Source organism: Psittacula echo (genome assembly GCF_963264785.1).
Source record: "Psittacula echo genome assembly, chromosome: 6".
Lineage (NCBI taxonomy): Eukaryota > Metazoa > Chordata > Aves > Psittaciformes > Psittacidae > Psittacula > Psittacula echo.
This window is the reverse complement of record NC_137743.1, coordinates 14,971,831-14,986,101: the sequence shown is the minus strand read 5'-3', so window position 1 is coordinate 14,986,101 and position 14,271 is coordinate 14,971,831. Positions and strand designations below refer to the sequence as shown.

The following is a 14,271-nucleotide window of genomic DNA, read 5'->3' as shown; positions in this document are numbered from 1 at the left end:
ATCTCCCTGTGTCTTGGCAAGCTATTAAAAATTTGTCTTCATTTTTCTGGCAAGAGCCTTGTACCTTTTCATCTTTAATTTATGAGAGCAGAATAGCTACTGACAAGCCCTTATTGCATGGCGAGGGGCTGCATTATTTATAAGCCGCCAATGGCTGGCTCAGGGGAGATATTTGCAATATGCTGGGGCTGGCAGGAGGAGGGGGACAGATCCCTGATGTGCTTGTCCCAGTCCTCTCCCTCACCCTGGGTGGGTGCTGGGTGCAGATGTTCTGCTGGGGGAGCACTCACAGCTCCTGCCCATCAGGAAGCTGCTGCACATGGTGGCTCTGGGTTGCTGGTCCCTTATGTCACCCAGCTGCTGCATCTGCCCATCTTGGGCTTTGCAGCAACTCTTCCTCCTCCATCCTTTGGTACAGGGTTCATTGGAGCATGGTTGCCTCCATCCCTCCTCTCCCTGCGTGGACATCCATCGCTCCTGACTACCCTGACCAGGATAGTCAGGACCTGGAAAGCCTGACTCAGGTTTGCCAGGGTGCCACAACAGCAGCAATGTGCTGACAGCCATGCATAGAAAGCTGGATAAAAATAGCCCTGCTGGAGAGACAGGCACAGGCCCGAGGCCAGGGTTGAAGCTGAGTGTTCTGTGATCAGGCTGAAAGAAGGGGCAGGAGCATGGGCAGAGCCAGGGGGATGCTCCGGACTCTCCAAATCAGCAGCATGCAGGGCAGCAGCTTAGCGGAGCCCTCTGCATGGCAGCGAGGTACAAAGCTGACTGTGCTAAAAAAAGCCTTCCTGACAGCTGGATAAGCTTAAGCACACGCCAAGCCTGCCCAAGCCGCTGCAAAAGCAGCGGGGTGGAAAACAGGGAGCAGAGCCCAGCCCCAGGGAGAACAAGGGCACCCTGGGCAGCCCTCCTTCCCTTCCCTCCCACTCCCATCCTCATCCAAACAGCAGCCCCTTTCCACCATATACAAACTGGCAAGCACCATGCTTCTCTTTGCGTTTAGTTTTGTATGAACAACCTGCCTTTATTATTCGGTACATATAGGTATATGATATGTATATAAAAAATAACTAGAGGAAACCACAGTTCACTTAAAGCTATGTGAGAAGGTCCACCTGAAAGCAAAGCACTCCAGGAAGGGGTAGAGCAACCCCCCCAGGGGAGCCCAGCCCTGAACAGAGATGGCATTAAAATGAGAATAAAAAGGGGGACTTTCTGCTGGGATTAAAATGTGCCATTTGTTCCGGGGATGGAAGGAGCAGAAATCCAGATTAAATCCCTGGAGCAGCCAGAAGAGAGCAGAGGGTGAGCTGAGAGCACGAACCAGGGAAGGGAGAGCCCCCCCCGCCCTCGGTTTGAGCCACTGCGTGCACTTGAAATCACTCACCCATGGCTATTCTGGGAATGGGGAGCTTTCCTCCCCAAACACTGCTCTGCCATCCCCAGGCACCACTGCTGAAACGCTGGGCAACGTGGGGTGCCTGCAGAAGGGTTCAATCCCCTATGGCTGTAACTGTCTGCTGCCTCCTAAAGCTGGGGAGCACCTTTTTCTTCCCCACTCCACGTCCCTGCTTACACGGTGCAGCTGCCTATGTTCCCCCATGCACCACACACAGCTATGGGCACACACAGGGTGAGCATGGGAGAAGCACGACGACCAGGAGGTCTCCAAAGCAGCGCTAAGCCTGGGTGTGGGAATGGGGTTCGGTCCAGCACTGTGGGCATCCCAGGAAGCAGGGACCTATGGATACGCAACGGACAAGGGAAAGCAGCTTTGGCCCCAAAGGGATCTGAAGGGTGAAGCTCAGCAATGAGCTGGCCTGGCAGCTCCATGGCACGCATCTTGGGCACCCTGGGACCCCGGTTCAGAGCCCTTTGTTGAAATAGACGGTCTCCAGCTGTGGGTCTTTCTCTCGTATCCGAGCTTGGACTTCAGGCTCCAGGCGACTCACCGGCATCGAGCTGCCGAGAAGACATGGATACAGAGGATTGAGGGGGGATACCCACCAGTGGCCTCAAATTGGGGAACTGCAGCACCCCATGGGGACATTCCCATGGCCCAGCACAGATCTTTGGGTCTGCACCACTGTGTGTGCACAGAGTTTCATTCACAGACATGTGTGCACACAGTTTCAAGCCTCTGACTGCTCAAAGGAGCAAAAACATCTCTTGGGAGTCAGAGAGCACGAGGAGATCACACACCACCTGCCTGCACCCCATGCCCTGCCCCGTGGGAGGCACACACATAGGCAAGGTGCTGACCTTACCTTTTCTGAGGGAAGAGTGCGCAGCACAGCGGGGTCGCGAACACCAAGCTGCAAGAGAAACACACCGAGAAAAGGTGGGCTGTATAAATCACCTGCAAAGCTTGTCCCCATCAGCATGGGAGAACAGCAATGCTGAGCAGAAGCCCATGGCAGGCTTGAGACACACTGAGATGGAATAAAACAGCTCTCAGCCCCAGGACCTCATATCCCATCCCATCTGCCTCGGAAGGCACCACCTTGGCATCTCCCCAAGGAGCTTTGTGGTGGCTCTCACCTCCCCTGCCAAGCAGAGCCCCAGCAGCACTGCCCCCAAAACCATGCTCAGTCTATGGGCAGCAATGCCCATCAGCAGAGGATGACTTACCAGAATCCCACCAGGCCAACCTGCAGCGGAGCGTTCAGGTATGGGTACCGCTGCCGGGGACAGGGAGAGGCTGTGTCAGTGGGGTGGACAGGGTGCCAGCCCCAAGGGTGCCAGCACTGCCACAAGTGAGGGGGTTACCCCCTACCCATCCTCCTGTCCCAGGACCACCAGGTACCTTCAGGAAAGCTCTCTTCTCCAGCACGTTCATGACCACTGGGGGGATGGCTGAGGCAGAGAGGAAGAAGATGAGTGCCAGTGCTCAAAGCCTTCCCATGCTGTCCGGGACTGGCTGCAGCTTCGAGACACAGGTAGAGAGGGGGCACTCACCCATGGCCGGGGCTGCCATGCCGATCCGGGACACCACCACCTGGAAAATGGCCTTCTGGGCTGCAGCCGTGGACTCGCCCAGGCGGTTCCCGTTCTCATCCGTGACTGGGATCCCCAGCTTGAGCTCCCTGCAGGGACAGTGGGAGCGAGTGGAGCCCAGGGCACATGGATGGGGGATCAAGGGACAGGGCAGGGATACAGCACATCTCCAACGAGAGGCTGACATCCTCCTGTATTCCCCATTCACTGCCTGCATAGTAAGTTGGGAGGGCCTCAGCTGATCCCACATTCACACTTGAGGGGTCCTCAACAGGGCTGGATGGGGATGGGGAGTTCACAGCCAGCTCAGCCAATAACCCCTTGTGATGCAACTGAGTGCTTCCACCCTCAAACCCCAAGGTGAGGGATGCCAGCAGGGCCAGGAAGGAAGATGGGGTGTCCCTGCAAGCCCAGGGCACTCCTTCCCACATCCTCCACCAGTGCCTGGTGAATCCCAATGTGAGCCCAAGCACCCCAGCCCAGCCCAGGGGCTCACCTCTGCCTCATCAGTGGGATGTTGATGCAGTTGGCAGCAGCCACAGCTGCAAAAGGCACGTACCGGCCGATGATGGCTGGCAAGTGCTGGGGGGGGCAAGCAGGGAGCATGTCACACAGAGGGTCTGAGGGCAGAGCTGGCTGTCCCCAGGTTTGCCACCATCCCCCTGCAAGACCCTGGGGTGTCCCAGCCCTAGTGGAGAAAACTGTTCCCTCCTCCCCTGCAAGTCCCAGATGGTGAAAGCTGCACGGCTCAGGGGGTCCAGGGTGTCCCATGTCCCCTCCCAGCCCTGGAGGGAAGCCAAGGAATGAAAGAAGCCTGGAGAGACCCAGCTGAGGATGAAGAGGGGTTGGAGGGACAGACCACCTCCAGAGCCATGGCTGGGGAGAGGGGCTGCCTTGTGTGGATGCCCCCAGGAAACCCCTTTCCTCCATATTCTCCCCTGCCCCAGGTGAATCCCTGCTCAGCTGAGAGCTCAGGGAGACACCACAGGAAAGGTCGCAGTGCCCCAGCCAGCTATTGCCAAGGGCCACCTTACCTTGGTGAGAGATTTGAGTCCCAGCGCTGTGACAACTGCCCCCGTGGTCGCACTAACATAGGCTGTCCCCAGCTGGCTGTAAAAGCAGGAGGTGACACTGATAAGCCAGAGTGCCCACATCCCACCTATACTCCCCACACACAGAGGAAGGGACAGCATGCCCTTCAACAGCATCAGTACATCACTAACACTGGCCGCCTCAGTGCTGTCTGTCTCTGGCTGTGCCAGGTCCCCATCATCCCATCTCACAACTCCCCACCATTCAAGAAGCTATTCAAGAAGCTATGCTATTTTGGGGTGCCCTGAGGCACTGCTCAGAGAGATGCTTACCTGGGGGTGATGGGTGCATCCCCGCTGCGGTTGGTGTAATTGACAACAGCGTTGAAGGACTGGTTGACCCACTGCCAGAACAGCACGGCCGGCGTGGTCCTACCAGAGAGAGGAGAGTGCTTTTGGCACTGGAGGATGCCACCCATACTCCTACAGAATGGATGTGCTGTGGGGTACGGGATGTGTGTCCCCATTTCACCCCAGGGCCAGAGGTGGGGGGAACCCCTCCACCCTACCTGTAGAAGGTCAACATGCAGCCAGTAATGGTCATGTTCATGGGGACCTGGGCAGACATGCGTCCCACGAGGAGCATCTTCTCGCCCGTGTCCGGGTGGAAAGCTGAGTCGTAGATGTACTTTGCCTTCCAAAGCTGGTCCTCTGTTAGTCCTGGGGGTATCCTGCCCGCCCTGCCAGGTAAGGGTAGCACCTGTTGGGAGACCCTTTGCCAGCACCCATGTCCTGCCTGCCCTCCCACTGCATGTGGGGCAGCTGGGAGATGCCTTAGGGACCAGTCAGTCAACCTGGGGGGCTGGCTTTGGACAGGGCGGGCCAGCACCACTCCCATTCCCACCCCGAGGAATGGCCGCGGGGCTGTATTCTGTCAGGGAGCCTGGGAGTGGTGTGGGGGGTAAGTGTGGGTCGTAGCCCCCATTTGGTACCTGTAGTCCTCCACCACCCGGCGGGCCTCCTCCAGCACGGCCCCCGAGAGCAGCAGGTTTCGGGGGTCAGTCACCATGAAGAAGTGCTTGGCCCGGCCCTGGAAGGTGCTCTGGTCCCAGCGGGGCTCACGGATGTTGATGGTGGCAGGCAGGGATGGTGGCATCTTCTGGGGTGGGAGGGGCAGCGCTTATGTGGGACGTGGTGCCCATGTGTGTCCCCCCAGTGCATTCCTACCGGAGCTCCGCCAGCCCGCGGGGACACGGGGCAGGGAATGGAGATCCCCTTTGCAGCGGAGCTCAGTGGGAACCGCCCGCAGCACCCGGAGCAGCTCGTTGGTGCGGTGACCCCATCATGCACCACCCTCACCCCGCAACCCGCCAGTGGGGAACCCCACCAGCTCCGCGCACACCACCCAGCCCGGGACTCCCCTGCTCCACCAGGGCCCCCCGGGTAGGGGAGTGGGACCCGCCGCTGCCAGTCGCGGGGGCGCTCTGAAGGGCTCGAGAAGGAGAAATACCCCCGGAAGGCACCGGAACACCGCTCGGCGCCATTTCGACACCCTTCCCCGCAAGAGGGGGGGCTCTGCTCCCACCCCCTGGCTGAGCATCCCTCCCTTCACGCGTACCCCCCTACCACAGACCGACCCGGGCCAGGCAACCCCCCCAACCACTCACGGCTTTCCGGGAGGCGCCCGACGTGCCCGCGCCGCCGCCGCCCCGCTCCCGCCCGGAGCGCTGACGTTCGCACCAGTCACGGGATGGGGAGGGCGGCCCCGCGGCGGGGATCGGCGGGGGTTACACTGGACCGGGGCAGCTGCGGGGGTGGGGGGACCGGTACGTGCCCGGGCACACGCGGCATCTGCCCCCCCGCAACTCCCCAGTGGCGATGTACCCCGGGGGGGGGTGCCGTGGGGCGGGACATGCCGCGGTAGGTTGGAGGGGGGGCTTCCCCCTCCCCGTTCCCCGCCTCCCCTCCTCCTGCCACAGCGCATCACCTGAAACCGCCGCGGTGTCGGGTTCGTGCTGGCGGCGCCCAGCCCGGGTGGGGGGTCACGGGCAGCCCAGGGTGGGGACGATGCGCCCCGGGGAGGGGGACACGGGGGGACACCGGCTCGAGTCGCCGGGGTGAGCAGGAGGGGCGACCCGTTGTGTATGTGTGTCCCCTCCCCGGCCGTGCCTCAGTTTCCTCCGTGTGCCTCGGGATGCAGAGGGGTCTCGGGGGGACACCGCCTCCTGCGCCCCACAGCAGCATCGCGGGTGATGCACCCCCGGACCTCCCCACGTCGTCCCCGCTGGGGGAGACACGCACGGGGCTCCCCCGCCCCGTTGCGAGGCCAGCCCCGCCGCCCTTGATTGACAGCTCCCGCTCCCGATGGCCGCACCGGTCCCACAGGGACAGCCAATCCCCGCGGGCGGGGGGCGGGGGGCGGGAGGCGGTGCTGTCCCCCCCCCGTCCTCTCCGTCCCCCCCGCTGTCAGGTGTCTCTTTCACCGGTGGCACCATGGGGACAGGTGAGGAGGGCACGGGGCGGGGGGACGGGCGGCCGTGGCGGGGTCCTCAGCGCCCCTCCGGGGAGGGTCAGTGCCGGATGGTGCTGGGGAAGGGGGACAGCGGCGGGGTCTCCTTCTGGGGCTGGCAGGTGGCGGGGACACTGACGTATCCTCCTGGCCGGGCCATCACTTATTTATTGAGGTCAGGCTGGGGCGAGCAGGAGAAGGAGCCGGGAGGACGGTGAAGGGGCCGTGGTGGAGTTTCATCCATCCCACGCCTGGAAAATCCGCGCGGGAACAGCATCCCCTTCCCCGCGGCAGCTCCAGGCTGCGGTTCCCCCTCCCCTGCTCCTGCTGCAGTCTCTCCGCAGGGAGGGCCGGTTCTTGCCCGATCGATGGCGGTACCCAGGAGCACTGCAGCAGGGTCCTAGGGCGGGAGCGAACAAGGCTGGAGAGGGGGTCACGAAGCTCCTTGTCTCCCCAGGCTGTGCCGCTGCTCCCGGGACCGGTCCTGCCAGCTCCGGGCACCCACGGCAGCCGTCCCCGCCATCGCGCTGCTAGGAGGGAGCAGTCCCGAGCCCGGGCATGTGCTGCTGGAATATGCCATGTTCCTCCCCGGCCGGCGGGCAGCCCCAGCCCCGTGAGGACACAGCCAGTCCCGAGCCGGACACAGGAACACCGGGGTGCCCAGCGCCGCCATGGCCCAGGGCTGGGATGCGGAACTGTCGGGGATGACGGCAGGCAGCCGGTCATGGAGCTCCAGCAGCGAGGCCAGCCTGGCGCCCCACTGCCTCCTCAGCAAGCAGAGCCGCCTGCTCAATGGGACCAGCCGGGGCAGCCGCACCGCCTCCCCCATGGGCCGTGTCATCCTCATCAACACCCCCATCGAAGGTGAGGGGGGTGTCCCAGCCCTCTGCCCACTGTATGGCCAGAGGGCCTGAACACCTGGGGTTCCTGGGTCTGTGGGCAGGGAGAGGTGACCTGGAACTGAGGACATCCCCAGCAAGAGAAACCCCCTCCTGCTGCTGCTTGGGTGACACATCCTGTCCCCACAGCCAGCAGCAACGAAAGCAACATCATCAATGCCATCACGGTGGAGAAGAGTGCGGACGGCAAGCTCGGCTTCAGCGTCCGGGGTGGCTCCGAGCACGGGCTGGGCATCTTTGTCAGCAAAGTGGAGGAGGGCAGCGCTGCTGGTAAGCAGGACAGGGTGAGGGGCACCAGTGGGGACAGGCATGTGCCAGCAAGACCCATCTAGGGAGCTCCCAGGGACATGGTGCCACAGTGGTGATGCTACCCTTCACAGTGACAAGCAACTGTTTGCCCCTGCTGCCCCTGTCCATGGGATTTTCAGGCTTCCCATGAGAGCATCCCTGTGCTGATGGCTTTGAGCTCCATCCCCAAGCCACAGCAAGGTGATAGCCCCCCATGCCTACCATGGCCTCAGTGCAATTGACAGGCATCCCCAACTCTGTTTTCTTGGAGTCCAGATCAGGTTGAGGACACATTTAGGGAAAGGACACCAAACAGGGGCATCAGTGTGGGGTCAAGTGCCCAGCTGAGCTGTGTGCCCCTCACAGAGCAGGCTGGGCTGTGCGTTGGTGACAAGATCACAGAGGTGAACAGCGTGAGCCTGGAGAACATCACCATGAGCAGCGCCGTCAAGGTCCTTACTGGCAACAACCGCCTCCGTATGGTGGTCCGGCGGATGGGCCGTGTGCCGGGCATCAAGTTCTCCAAAGAGAAGACGGCATGGTGAGCAGGGCATCTCCCATGCTAGCAATCCAAAGCCCAGCCCCATGGAGGGCATCGTGGGGAGGCTTGGTGAGGAATGAGCTGGGGGACCCTCGTGGTGGGAGGGCATTGAGGGTGTCTGACAAAGGTGGAGACAGCCCAGGGTGATGGACAGGATGGGATAGAAAGGTCTGGAGCAGGCAGGGTAGGTGCAAGCCCCATCCTCAACATCCCCCATTCCCATCACTCTCCTCCACTGGGTGACACCAATGAACCCATCTTGCTGGAGGACAAAAGCCTGGCCCCTGAGCTCCCCCACAACACTGTGCCCATGCTCCAGGGTGGACGTGGTGAACAGGCGCCTGGTAGTGGAGAAAAGTGGCTCAACTCCATCGGAGAGCGGCTCTGAGGACGGGCTGCGACGCATCGTCCACCTCTACACCACCTCCGATGACTACTGCCTGGGCTTCAACATCCGTGGTGGCAGGGAGTTCGGCCTCGGCATCTACATCTCTAAGTATGGCCACCCTGGAGGGCACAAGGGGGATGTGGTGCTCTGTTCCCCACTGTACTCATGCTGGGGCTCTGCCCCTCTCCCTGGCTACCATACCCATCCTCACAAGACTGTGGGTATCACCTCCATGGGTGTTGGAGCACGGAGCCTGGAGGTGTGGGACAGGAGCAGGGCTCCGGTGAGGGCTTGGCCCCATCCTGTCCCCCCTTCACTGCCCTAGGGTGGACCCTGGGGGGCTTGCAGAGCAGAATGGCATTCGGGTGGGAGACCAAGTCCTTGCAGCCAATGGAGTCAAGTTTGAAGACATAAGCCATAGCAAGGCAGTGGAGGTGCTCAAGGGGCAGACCCACATCATGCTAACCATCAAGGTACCTGTGCCTGGCCCCATGGGACCCCTGGGTGAGGTGGGGGGGTTGGTGTGTCCCCATGCTGGCACTGCCCCAGCTCGGCCAGGCGCCTGTGGGGCTGGTGTGGCTGCCAGCTGGTTGGGTTTCAGGTGGGTAGGGAGGCAGGGGGATGCATTATTCATGGCTGGCACCGGATCGGGTTTGCCCGGGATGGCTGGTGTGTGCTGACCCCTCGTACTCTCCCCCTGTGCTTAGGAGACAGGCCGATTCCCTGCCTACAAGGAGTTGGTGGCCGAGTACTGCTGGCTCAGTCGCTGTAAGGGCAATGCTGTGCGGGTATTGGCAGGGGTACCGGGCTGGGAGCCCCATACAAGTGGCATCTGGCCACCATGGGGAGGGAAAAGGTCCATATGCCATGGGGTCCCACAGCCTTGGATGAAGCTCCCTGTGGTACGGTTAGCATCCCACACTCCTCATGGGCTTGCAGGGGCCCTGTCCCCTGTCCATGTGGACAGCCATAGGCAGCAACCCCGTGGTCCTGGTGATCTTTCAGGGTCCTATATGTTCCCTATGCCTGAAGCCTGCTGGTTCCCATAACTCTGTGGGATTCCACATGTCCATTGTAGGGGTCACAGGACCAGCAGCCTTGCAGTTCCTGTGGCCCTACAGGTCCCCACATACCCACTGTCCTGGGATGCAGAGCTCCCTGTGACCCACAGCATGTCACCCCATGTCCCCGCTGTGCCTTCGCAGTGACCAACGGGCAGCTGCAGCAGCTCTCTCAGACTTCAGAGACCAGCTCCTCCATCTCCTCCTACTCCTCGGGGCCAGCGCCAGGAGTGGTGAACGGGCTGGGGACAGCCACCCCAGGGTCCCCTGCCCGCACTGTGGACGTGGCCATCTCCACGGAGGACGGCCCGCGGCGGAGCTGGGTGCGGGACCGTGCCGAGCAGGCCATGCAGACCGAGCCGGCTGCCGAGGCGCTGCCAGAGATGCGGCGCACGGTGCGGCCCCCTGAGCTGCTGCGGGACACGGCCATCCGGGGCCAGGGTGCCCGCGAGCCCCCCGGCACCCATCCACGACGGGCTTTTGCCCACTCGCCCAAGACAGCGCTGCTGCTGGCACTGAGCCGGCCCCGGCAGCCCATCACACGCTCACAGAGCGATCTCACCGTCGCTGGTAGGCGCCAGGGCATGGCCCTATCTATGAGTCTTGCCCCTAGCTGGGGTCCCCCTCCAACCCTGCACCCACAGCCCTGGGAGTCCCACAGCTCAGACCCTGTCCCTGCTCGAGCATCCTACAGCCCCTGACACAGCGACATCTGGTTCCTGCTCCTGGGTACTCAATAGCTACCCCAGCCCATATTGATCTCTGGCCACCAGCCCTGGCCATCCTATAGTCCTGAGTAGCCCCATCGCTGCCCCTGGGGCTTGGCAGTCCAGCCCCATAGCCCCTGAAGACCGCCTGCACCCCACAGCAGGACTCTTTTTCCAGTCAGTGCCCCCAGTAGCCCCTCCAAACATCCCCCCCCGAAGTTCCCATTAGGGGTGGCATCTCCTGGCCTCCCTGTTCCAGCCCTCTTCGTCTCTGTTCCCAGAGGAGAAGCGGAAAAAGGAGAAGCCGGAGGGACAAGGGGCCCGGGCAGGGGCCCCGGGGCTGCACCGCTCCAAAACCCTCGTCAACCTCTTCTTCAAGGGGGGGCGTGCCACCAGCCAGAGCTGGGCTCCCCCCAGCCAGGAGCCTCCTGCCTCTGAACGCAGGGCACGCGCCAAGTCCCCAGGGCGCTCCGACGGGGACAGAGGTACCAGACTGGGGGACAGGATGGAAAGGGACCCAACCTTGGACTGGTTCCCCCGTCTGTGGGCACTACGGCCTTACTGTGGCATCCCTGGCACGGAGCGGGGCACAGGGAGGGTGTGTCCATCCATGCAGCTTTGGCAATGGGCAGCGATGCTGCTCCCTCCAGGCACTCACCCCTCTCCGTCTCCCTTGCAGTAGGCGCTGTGCAGAAGTTTGTCATCCGGAGCCTGAAGCGGGGTAACGGGGTGCCTGTGTGCCCAGGGGGTGCTGCGGGGCAGGCTCTGCATGTGCCTGACCCTGTGCTGCATGTGCCTGACTGGTGTGGAGCAAGCCATTGGGGTGGGGGGCTTTGTGGGGTGACCAGGGTGGTCCCTGCCCCGCTGGCCATCCCTCTTTGCTGTGCCCCGTAGAGAAAAGCCGGCGTGCCAGCATCCTAGGCCCCACAGGCATTGCTGCCCTGCAGCCCAACGGCAGTGACCCCGAGGCACGACTCACACACATCCAGGACACTGCTGCACGCCTCCTGAGCCCTGACGAGGTGACGGCCGTGCTCCGCCACTGCTCCAGGGTATGGCACTGTGGGCAGTGTGTGAGCAGGGCAGTGCCAGCATCCCAGGATCATCCCCAGGCAGCTCCTGCATCCTGGGGGCATTGCCATTAGCACTATGTGCCCATGTTAAGCTCTGGGAGGTAAACTGAGGCATGGAGGGCACCTGTCTGCTGACACCCCTCCTGCACCCACAGTACCTGCATGAGGGCAGCGTGGAGGATTTGGTGCGGCCACTGCTGGCTATCCTGGATCGGCCTGAGAAGGTCCTGCTGCTGCGGGATGTGAGGTGGGTGTGCAGGGGGTGTATCCTGGGGTACCCCAGTGCTTCCAGCTGGGTGGACTGACCCAGAGCTTCACATACACTCCAGCCCTGATCGCACCCCATCCAAGAGGTTCCCACAACCTGTCCCCCCTCTTTACCCCGGCAGGAGTGTGGTGGCTCCCACAGACCTGGGCCGGTTTGACAGCATGGTGATGCCCCTGGAGCTGGAAGCCTTCGATGCCCTGAAAAGCCGCTCAGGTACAGCCCAGTCCCCAAGGGACCTTGGCTGGGGTCAGCAGTGACGGGTGGGTACCGCTGGGGGGGTGACCAGTGTCTCTCCTTGAGTGCAGTGCGCTCGCCTGCCTTGCGCCCAGCTCACCACGATGTCCCTCCCAGGAGACACCTCATTACACCAGTGCCTGGTGAGTGCCACCCCATGGGGTCTGCCTGTCCTGTGGTGGGGTTTGCAGGCTGGAGGGGGTACAGGGGCAGTCTGGGGGGAGAGAAAGGGAGCTGGGATGCTTGAGTGCAGGGGGTCACAGGGGAGAGGGCATTTGGTGTCCCTGGATGCTGGGAGGTCCCAGAGCAGCAGGATCTCTGGTTCCTGGGTACCGGGAGGAAGGAGACACAGTCCCTGGAGAGAGATGGGGTGCCCGGGGGCTCCCAGGTGTCAGAGGTCCTAGGGAGGGGAGGTGGGGTGTCTGAATGTCCCTGGAGGAGGAAGATCTGGGGCCCTTTACACCAAGGAGGTCCATAGGTGGCAGAGGTCCCAGGGCTTTGGGGTTCCCAGGGGATGGCAGGGGTCCCAGGAAGTTGGTTTATGGGGTTCAGGGGGGATCTGTGGGTGGCAGAGGTCCCAGAAAGCTGGTCTATGGGGTCTGGGGGACACGTCTGAGCTCCTCTCGTTGCAGACTATCGTGGAGGGTTTCTACTGAAGCCAGCGGGGGCCCCAGATCTGGAGGGAGCCGAGGGGCTACAGGCGAGCCCAGGCCGGCCACGGGCCTCTGCCAGCCCCCGCCGGCTTCACCCATGCACCTACACCCCACTCCCTGATGTGCCAGTGGATGCCTACGCCAGCACCAGCCGCCCCCCGGCCCCCGCCACCCCCCGGCCCCCCAACTGGCTGCTGGCAGAGGCACCCCCGGGCGAGGGACACAGGCATGCACGCAGCTCCCGGCACAAGGAGCCCCCCGGGATGGTGCCTGATGGGGGGCCCGAGGTGCTGGGGAAGGCTCGGAGAGCACGGCCCCCCCTTGCACCTCTCTTTGGGGGGCCAGGGGGGGAAGTGGGAGCTGGGGCAGCCACCAATGGCCCTGGGGATGCTGGCAGAGAGGAAGAGGAGGAAGAGGAGGAGTATCGGCTGCTTACAGCCACTCTTTCCAAGCTGAAGCACTCGCTGGGTAGGTGGCACACGGGTAGGAGCCTAGGGGTGGGACTCTCCTCCTGGTACCAGCATCATTGGGTTGCGGGGCACCCCATTTAGTGGGCAAAGCCCCAAGCCCTCCTCCAAAATAGAAGGTGAGAAGAGGAGGTGCCTCTGCCCCAGCCCTTCATTTGTGCCCAAGGGAGGGTGTCCCATGCCCATGTCCCATGTCACAGCCTACCTGGTGTGAGGGCCTCCTGGCTCCTTTGCAGGGATCAGCATCTCTGGAGGCATCGAGTCACGGGCACAGCCAGTAGTGAAGATTGAGAAGATATTCCCTGGGGGAGCTGCCTTCCTCAGTGGCATCCTCAAGGTATGGGGGAGACTTCAAAGCACCCAAACACCCTCATCCCATGGTGCTGCTGGGTGTTGGCAGTGCCTTGGCACTCCAAAAGCAGCTGCACTTCACTCCACTGCCTTTCCTTATGGGGTCCAGGCTGGTCAGGAGCTGGTGTCAGTGGATGGACAGAGCCTGCAGAACGTCACCCACCAGCGAGCTGTGGACATCATCCGCCAGGCCTACCGCAACAAGGCCAAGGAGCCCATGGAGCTGGTGGTGCGGGTGCCCGGAGGTGCCCTGGAGTGATGCTGTACATATCTCTCTCTTCAAGAAACCATCCTGGGCTCCAGAGGAGCTGGATGGATCATTTCTGCACTGAGCTGGGGCTAGTCTCAGTGCAGCCAGAGCGTGCAGGAGCCAGACCTGCCCCACAGGCACGGAGAAGCTGCTCGCAGCAGGACCTGAGGTGGGGCACAACTGGTGACATGGAAGGATGACAGACAGTCCCTGACCCTGCTCTGGACACACAGACACAGCCCTGGAAAAAACACAGCCAGGGGCTTGTTTTTAATCAGCGTTTCTGGGTGGTACATGGGTGAGCCGGGCTCTGGGAACAGCACACCACTGAAATAAAGTACAAACCCCTCCCCTTGGAGCCGGGGGTGACCAAGCCAGAGCTGGGCACAGCCAGGCTTTTCCTTTGGTTTGACCCTGCTGGGTGCCCAGCTGGGACCCCCACCGCTGCCCACCCTGGCACTGTGCCCCTCTCCCCGGCAGGCTGGGCATCACAGGGGCATGGGCCCAGCTTATTCTGGGGGGAGGAGGAACAGGGGATGCTGGGGGTG

At 62.4% G+C, this 14,271-nt stretch overlaps 2 protein-coding genes across 2 annotated transcripts; one reads left to right on the top strand and one right to left on the bottom strand.

The window, feature by feature from the left end:
- Positions 1 to 1,871: 1,871 nt before the first annotated feature.
- On the bottom strand, positions 1,872 to 5,190 carry SFXN3 (sideroflexin 3; the record flags this gene model as incomplete). Its single annotated transcript, XM_080621649.1, has 10 exons — positions 1,872 to 1,968; positions 2,274 to 2,321; positions 2,638 to 2,687; positions 2,813 to 2,862; positions 2,965 to 3,092; positions 3,500 to 3,585; positions 4,038 to 4,113; positions 4,368 to 4,466; positions 4,604 to 4,774; positions 5,027 to 5,190. 10 exons carry the CDS (start codon positions 5,188 to 5,190, stop codon positions 1,872 to 1,874), a joined length of 969 nt encoding a protein of 322 aa, XP_080477775.1.
- A 2,024-nt stretch (positions 5,191 to 7,214) lies between these two features.
- Positions 7,215 to 13,732, top strand: PDZD7 (PDZ domain containing 7; the record flags this gene model as incomplete). Its single annotated transcript, XM_080621568.1, has 16 exons — positions 7,215 to 7,407; positions 7,572 to 7,712; positions 8,097 to 8,271; positions 8,591 to 8,767; positions 8,985 to 9,132; positions 9,367 to 9,427; positions 9,865 to 10,290; positions 10,709 to 10,912; positions 11,107 to 11,148; positions 11,322 to 11,479; positions 11,656 to 11,747; positions 11,890 to 11,981; positions 12,074 to 12,145; positions 12,635 to 13,123; positions 13,359 to 13,459; positions 13,583 to 13,732. 16 exons carry the CDS (start codon positions 7,215 to 7,217, stop codon positions 13,730 to 13,732), a joined length of 2,721 nt encoding a protein of 906 aa, XP_080477694.1.
- Between the last annotated feature and the right edge of the window lie 539 nt (positions 13,733 to 14,271).